The sequence below is a fragment of the Cherax quadricarinatus genome, chromosome 71 (genome assembly GCF_038502225.1).
Source record: "Cherax quadricarinatus isolate ZL_2023a chromosome 71, ASM3850222v1, whole genome shotgun sequence".
Lineage (NCBI taxonomy): Eukaryota > Metazoa > Arthropoda > Malacostraca > Decapoda > Parastacidae > Cherax > Cherax quadricarinatus.
Window position 1 is genome coordinate 14,238,197 of NC_091362.1, and position 8,480 is coordinate 14,246,676.

Consider the following 8,480-nt stretch of genomic DNA (forward strand, 5'->3'; position numbering starts at 1 on the left):
TAATATGAATTACTACATAGATTTAGCTAAACTTGTTTTATACAATGTTTCTATACATCAACATTCATATATGATATAATGATTGTAAACCCTGGGTGCAAATTCTCTGAATATTCAAAGCTTTCTATGATACTCTATTTTTTAACATTCATAAAGTTGCAATAAAAGTAAGTGTGTACAGTAAACCCTTGGAAAACACAACCCATGAAAATGAAAATTTAAAACCAAAACTGATTAAGTGCAACTAAAATTTGATTTGAACTGAAAAATCTATGATACATGCACCATAAATGATGAAACCTCCAATGACCCAGCATCATGTGACAATCTGTTTACAGAATGATTTTCAATATTATCATCACCTTATTTCATATTTGGATACGTATTAACCACAAGACCCAAAAATAATACCAGTGATGCTGAGGTGCCAAGAAGAAAATTAAGCTTGAAACCAAGTTTCTGAAAAGAAAAAAACAGATATGCTTCGATGTGTAGTGAAAGTGGGAGGCAGTGCATGAAGGCTACTAACCACAACTGCACCATAATTACATATTCTTTGCCTTTGGCAGTCAAGTAACTAATCTAGCTGTATTTACACTATTGTTGAATATGTTGGTGATTGAATGTGAAAAAGGTTTAAACAAGTCATGTAATGAAGGTATTATCTTGACTAAGGCACAGTCATGAAAAATGTTTATTAGGAATTTATACAGCCACAACAGCTGATACTTTATTGGCCCACTACCACTGGGAGAAGGGCTCACTATGGTAAAAACTGTGATGGCCCTCAAAACCAATGCAATTTTATTACTACACAACTGTATTTTTCTTGCTTATTACTTCCTTAAATACCTTCATCTTTTATATATTTTTGTTTGGTATAGGCATGATGAGCTCATACGTGTGTGGCACAATCTGATTAGCAAATGTCTTATTTTTACAAGTGTTGACAGCAGGTGGTAGTAGGTAGCAGTGGCGGCGGTGGCGGCAGCAGCGGCAGCTGCTGCTGCTGCAGCTGGCACTGCCTGCTGCATGTCTATATAGGGTCACAGTAACCCTCTATTTGCAAATTATTAACAAGTGACAGCAACGAGAATTTCTTTTGACTTTTAAGCATGCTTTTTTTGAGATCTAAGGAACTTAACCCCATTTTTACCCATGTTCTTAGCTTTAGGTAATTTGAACAAAGGACCTCTTTCCATGAACGTAAAACGCACGTTACTCGAGTTTACCAAACATGATTTTGTCTGTGCTAATACATACTATAATAATGATTTGATGAAAGGATTACCCATAATGTCAGCAGCTCAAACAAGGTGTGGGAATCTGAGCACTTAAGGATAAAATCTTCATTTTTGCTACATAAAGTGTAAGTGGTAAAAATTGTAGAGTACATTAAAATTATTGCATACCTTCTGGCCTCGCCTTGGGTTTACCTAGTCCAGCATCCATCATCAGCTCAAATGACTGAGTTACATTGTGCAATTTCTCATCAAAAGTCTGGAAAATACAAAATGAAATTTTTTTTTAAATAATTCCTTGAAAAATCCTGAGATAAACTAACTGCTGGCATTACTTTTAGATTTATTATAAGAGATACCAATGTATGCAAAGGAATTTTGTTAAAATAAAAACTGGCCTAACCTAACCACTGTAAGCTTGGAAATGACCATGAAAAAGAAGAAAAAAAAAGCAATGTAAATAAAGATAAATAGTAAAAGTGAAAATAAATCCAAATTCATGGGAATTGCATTATTACAGTGCAACATATACCTAAGTAATTACTGATCAAGACACTAATTTACAATCCATAGCATCACTGCTATCATGGAATGTTTAATGTTTTTTTGGATTGTTGATCACTCACCATGCTACTTTACCCTCCCTCAAGTTTCTAGATTTTTTCTTGTTTTAGGGAAATATTGCTGTAATGTTATGTGATAAGTAATATGGATGCTGTAGGTTAATTTCATGGTTGAAGCTATGCAAGGCAAAGTGGTACTTCTTTGGCTAATAAAAAGAGGGAAGATGAATACGTCTCTTGCCAGCTGCTGCCTGCCATATTATCATATAGTAATATAACAGTAATAATGTGAAAAGGGTTGAAGCCCCTTATTTTCTTCCTGATCTTGGCGTGAATTTGAGTCAAAATGTAGTATTACTTTCTCTTCCACTAAAAATGACATTATTTGCCCCTGATGCATAAATCATGCAAAATAAAAGTTGCACAAAGCAACAGGTGGAAGCTTCCTCAGCATTTCCCAGACACAGCTTTACACACCAACACTTTTACGTATTACTATATTTATCTTAAATATTAATGTATCAAATGCATTTATCTTTAGTATAAGTTTGTTTGTATCAGGCATTGTAAATTCTTTCGTTTGGTACAGAAATGTGGCTTTTATTTTACCAATGTCGTCTAGATACAGTTTAACCCTTTGGCTACTGCAACCTCCAAAATTAAGTCCCATCAGTGTCAATTTAAAAAAAATTACCTTCTAAAATGGTACAGAATTTTTTTCTAAAGGAAATGACACCAAAAATGAAAAACTCAATGTACAACTTATGAAATTATTGCAGGTACAGAGTTGGAGGTCAGAGAGCACTTCACACATTTATGTTTTCAACCACTTTAAGGCCTATTTTGTTGCTCAAATCAACCAAATTCCTGGTTATTTTCTTAGTATGCCTTCTGTACTATTAACTGAGTATACAAAACTGAACATGGTAGTTTGACCAATTTTACATAAAATTCAACAAATTCGAATTTATAAACAGTCTAACACAAGCACCTTAGGCATTCCAGCTACTGCTCATTGATCACAACCCCAGGCCTAGCCTATATAACACTTCATCTCCATTTTGAATCCAACATCACACACAAAATTGAAGTTTTTCTAAATTCTCGGCTCATAAAATATAACCAAGAATACTTGGTCGTGGTTTACAGTCTATCTCAATAAGTGAAGCAGAGCTGGTAAAAACTGTTAAACAGACCAGGGATGGAGGAAAGAACTCTGGAAAAGTGGAAAAAATTTAATATTTCCACCACTTTGAGGCTGCTTCTAGTCTGAAGATGACCAAAATCATTTCCATTCCATTGGCATGTCTTCCAGTCTATCAACTGGCAACAACAAGAAATGACCCATAAAAAATGAAATCCACCTATAAATACTTAATTTTCTGTTTTAGCCTAAACATAAGGTCAAGAGGTTAGCTGTTCCCATCATGTACTGAATGTTTAAAAAAAAAAGTGTTTGGCATTTCTGGAGGTCTGGGTAGCATAACCTTAATTTTCTCGTATGTTCTTCAAATTAGTCAGCACTAAATTATATTATATGCCGATTTTCAGGAACTTTACCTGTGCTCTAACTAAAGTTCTATTGTAACTGCAAATCATGCAACTTTATGCTGTGTATGATTATTCAGTTTGGAAGCAGAGGTTAAAATTCATACAGAATACTGTGCAAAAATAGAAACAAAATCTTAACAAAAAAAAAAAAAAAAATTACAGCTGAATTTACCAATACATCAAATAAGCACACAACAAAATTAAAGCATGCATTACAATAACATTCAGGTTTGTAGTCAAAATTTCACTGAAAAGTTTGTTTTTTTCTATATAATGACAGATTTCACAAATTCCATCAACAATTAGGATGAATAATGAAAGATGAAAATAAAGTTATATAGCCTGCATATTCTTTTATACCTTAATCATGTAAAAAAAAAAAAAAAAAAAAAAAAAAAAAAAAAAAAAAAAAAAAAAAAAAAAAAAAAAAAAAAAAAAAAAAAAAAAAAAAAAAAAAGTGACGAGGAAAGGATACATTTTATACTCATTAATATGTGGAATGCAATCTTTAATATAATGGCTGCTGCCAAGACCATCATAAAAAGTGAAAAAGTTTAAATACAAAAACCGAGAGAAGATTTACCTTAGGTGTGAGGAAGAAATGATGAAGAGGCACAAAGTAACCTTCTAAAAGTCCCATCAACAGGCACAAATAAACTCCATCACTGAACTCTGCTTCTAAATCTCCCACCTCTAAGTTTATCTTGTTCAACTGCTTATTTACGAATGTCAAGAGAGACTGAAAAGATAAATGTAGTATTTTTAAAAGTTTAATCCACAGAATACTGCATGTGAAAATTATTTAAACTATTTGGATTCAATCAGAACAAGTCATCATTCATGACTAGAAATGCTATATGGAATAAATTATGATCTAGACAAAATGAAAGACTACTTAACAAACCCGACAGACTGGACTATAGAAGAGGAAGAAACATGGAATTAAAACTGTTTTAGATAAAACTATAAAATTAGTTATTACAAGAAAATTACATATTACTGTATAAGAGACTTTTTGTAATATGCTGTAGAATAAGGTCTGTGTTCAAAATAGTCAGAACCAAGAGTATTTTTGAAGACAAACTTTTACAGATTTCATTATAATAAAGGAAAGAACTGATTTTTTAAGTCAATATTTAATTTTTTTTTCCAAGAAGTTTTGTTAGCAAGCCCAAACATATTTTCTACTATTAAAACTACTTTTTTTGCATCCCATTGAAAAAAAAAAAAAGTTCTATTATTTCTATTATTATCCAACACACCCCCTCCTCATCAAAAGAGGTATTCAAGTGATTGCTGTATAGAAGTCAGAAAATGAGAGGAAAAATACTAAAACATGAGAAAAATAAATAAACAAGAACATTTGACAACAGTGCACTGGAGAACAAGGAAAAACGAACATATTAGGTAATATTTTGCTTCCACCCTCCCATGGAAGGGGATAAGGGCTTATTTTGCTTCCTACACAGTAGTCATATATCGTTGATTTTATGGTTTAATTGCCCTGCATTTTTATTTCTTCACCATGTAAAAAAAGTACAGAACATATGCTCAAAGTTATTAGCATCTAAACTTGAAATTTTATGATGAAAATTAAATTCTGTCAAGATTACTAGTTAGATTATAACAAAACTATAAATTTTGTCAAAAATGTTATTTGTTTTTTCTATTATGCTCAATGATTGAGGCCTTAACAAAACATAAGTAACCTAATAAGCCGAACTTACTCTCTTGACAACTTGCAGTTTGTCTGGTGCATGGTCGAACAATGTGTCGAAAGCATCTCGTTCGCACCTCAAGCCCAGGTCAACGTAGGTGCCAGTCAGCTCTTCACTTACAATACGGTGATTTAGCTGTCCATCGCGTTTCTGATCATTTAACATAGAGCAATATAAGAAATACTAAGCAATTAACATCTGAACCTCAGATTTTTTATTTCCAGAATATGTGTTACAATCTCATTCTTCCATTTACCCCTTCCATCTCAATACTCTCCACAATATAGGACCTTATCTATTCTGAATATACTACATTATACACAAGCACTGTATATGCAAATGTTTTCCCAAAATTAACAATTACAGAAAATATTCTGTAATTGTTATTATAAGCACAGCTGCAAGGACACAGCTATGCTTATAATTATCTTCACATAGTTTAAAATAACAAAGGATGAAATTTCAAAGAGTTTATTTGATTTCTTGCATTGTACATTTTTGTTAGATTTTAACGGCAATGATTATAGAATACAGTGGTCCCTTGAGTTACCTGGAGAGAGTTTCGGGGGTCAATGCCCCCGCGGCCCGGTCTGTGACCAGGACAATATTAATCCAAAACTATCGTAACTCAAACCCCAAAATACATGTGGTTTTATGATTGTACATTCCAAGGCCCTGAGGGTATAACTTTTACTGTACCTTGGACTTAACGCTCACAGATATAACTTACAGGCACTGTATCTCTTCATCTGCTTCTTTCTTATCCACAATAACAGTCTTTCTATCTCTATGACAATTTCTCTGCCTTTTTACACTAGCTTAGATTCATCAGCCACCTTAATATTGTTTATAATTTCTTCTTTGCTTGATAAGAGTAGAAATGTTTGATTGTGGAAAGCTATAATCATGATCTAATGCAGTAATTCTTACTCCATCATGTTTTTCACAATTTCTTGCTTGATCTTCAGAGAAATTGACTGTGTACTTTATGGGCCATGATGACTGGGAAACACAAAAGATGGCATATCTAAATCACAAATGCACATCATATCTTAAATTTTTCATGACAACTCAATTCTAAATTCCTTTATGAGGGTAAATAATAACTCAAAATTTCTGTAACTCAATACCATCGTAACTCTCGGGACCACTCTACAGTATCTGTAATACAGCCTCACCTCCTAAGACCTCGTCAGTAAATGAATTTGTCACTAAGCAAGGAGCATACTATAATGGTAGTGGGTCTGTGTTAACCATCCTTGATATTGTTTTAATGTCACTTTTGCATTACATGTACTTACAACATTTTTATTATATTTTTATGTTTATACAGTAGTGTACTGTATGTTGTAATAAATAGAATAAGAGGAAATCAGCTCTAATATACATTATTTATGTATGCATAATGGCCAGAGAGTCTGTCATAAATCTGAATCTTCGGTAAACGAGTACATCACTAAGTGAGGAGAGGCTGCAATGTACCGTACCTAAAAATTATTGGTGCATGTAAATACTACCAAAGTTCTCCTACATACTCTAATCTGTCAACATAGTAACAGTAAACTACTGTATACAACTTTTATCAAATTTAAACATTAGAAAAATAGTTACCACAATTCACAACTAACCTATAATTTGGAGAGGAAACTTGTTATTAAACATGATAAATTTAAAACTTTATACACCATGGAGGAATAAGTAAATGAAGAAATTTCTGATACAAGACTACATCTCACCTGCACTATGACGACATCAATAACACATTTCTCTGGCATTCTTATAGGTGCCCTAAAATGACGGGCCAATGCCACTAGCAAATGCAGGATTGCCACAACATTTTTTGAGTGTATGGATTCTACAGACCACTTATGAGGTCCATATCGACTTAGCCCAAGGATCTAAAAGATGAGAAACACAAAGAAAAATTTCAAGATACTGTACTATACAGTCTTAATCTTGATTTCAACAACCATTCATGGCACAAAAATTAAGGCATTAATAAACAAAAAATTACCTTGAGAAACTGTGACTATTTTTTTTTTTGGAAGATGTTATGAGTGTAAAAAACAACAATAATTTGAGTTTAAATTTTTTATTACATTCTAAACAATAAGCATTCCATTACGTATAATTGTAAAAAAACCTAATTCTTGTTACTTACATGGTTAGCAGAATTAATAACAGTCTGTAACTTCTGCTTTTGTCCAGCCTCACTTTGGGTGACTTCCTGTACATTTAGGGTTTTATTTGTCAGCTGTTCTGTTCATAATGATACAAAAAAGAAATCTTAATGAAAGCACTCATTAATAGTTTAAATATAATTGTGACAAGCCTTTATAAACCGGGGTATTAAAAATATTATAAAATGTTTTTTGTCTTTAGGTCATCAAAGCAAAAACAATAAAATACTGTATACATCTGTTCTTACCAATCAACTTATGAAATACCATTCCATCATAAAGGTCTTCTTCAATATGTTTCACAATGATACGTTCTGGTGCCAACACATCATTGATCCACTCTATAAGGATTTCGATTAGCTCCTTCAGTTTTGGGTCTTCGTATGACCTTGGTTCTATCATAGATCTCTCCTCATTGTCATCTGTCAAGATTAATGCAACACATTAAACAAAAATATACAACATAAACCATATTAACAAATACACATGAAGGTGTAGTTAAATTTCTATGTAAAAAACAGAAGTCATTTAAAAATTCAGACATTTAAACACTTTTCTAAACTATATTAACTGTATCAGCTATAAAATTCCATACAGTTATTAAAAAATAGTTTATTCACTAAAATGACAAGACTGCTAATGGATCTATAACCTTGTATAAAAATACAACTAAGTGTTACGAAAATTAAATAAAATTACGATGTTGAAAAATTATGGAGCTGAAGCAGCTTCATATACTAACCCATCCACTTGATATTTGTAGTGTTTGGTAGAAAATCTACACACTGCCAAACATGAGGCATTTGTTTAACAGTATTTTGTCATTTATTTAATTTATTTATTTATTTATTTATGTCTTTGCAAATAGTACACTGAGATTATGTATTTACAATAATGGGTTGCAATGCAAAGAGAGCCTCTATTATACCTAGGCATTATGGGCCGACTTAACATTATTGGCTTACTGACTACTTAACACTAAGAATTATATCATAGTTATACAGTAGAATATTAATTATATCATGGTTGTACAGTAGATTATTAATTATAAGTGAATTTTATTTATATAAGACAAATTATATGTAAATGTTGGTTAATTATATGTAAATATTGGTTAATGTATGTTAGCCTAGTCAAGAATAACAAAGAATAATTTTTTCTGCAATATTTTGAATGTGCAGAAATGAAGAAATGGCAATTTACAAAAAATACACATTCAAATTGGAG

At 32.0% G+C, this 8,480-nt stretch overlaps 1 protein-coding gene and 1 long non-coding RNA gene across 4 annotated transcripts in view; both read right to left on the reverse strand.

Moving 5' to 3' along the window:
* parvin (beta-parvin) overlaps positions 1–8,480 on the reverse strand; it is a 92,947-nt gene that overhangs the window by 9,126 nt on the left and 75,341 nt on the right. For all 3 annotated transcript variants that reach the window (XM_053793425.2, XM_053793427.2, XM_053793426.2), the window contains exons 8-13: positions 7,502–7,675; positions 7,235–7,332; positions 6,810–6,971; positions 5,083–5,223; positions 3,939–4,094; positions 1,413–1,500 (exon numbers count right to left, since the gene is read on the reverse strand). In XM_053793425.2, coding sequence (XP_053649400.2) covers positions 1,413–1,500; positions 3,939–4,094; positions 5,083–5,223; positions 6,810–6,971; positions 7,235–7,332; positions 7,502–7,675 — 819 coding nt within the window. The remainder of the gene's footprint in view (positions 1–1,412; positions 1,501–3,938; positions 4,095–5,082; positions 5,224–6,809; positions 6,972–7,234; positions 7,333–7,501; positions 7,676–8,480) is intronic.
* LOC138854822 (uncharacterized) lies at positions 5,531–6,803 on the reverse strand. The gene is made up of 2 exons (XR_011393996.1): positions 5,677–6,803; positions 5,531–5,623 (listed from the first exon to the last, which is right to left on the reverse strand). It is a non-coding gene; the product is annotated as an uncharacterized lncRNA (long non-coding RNA).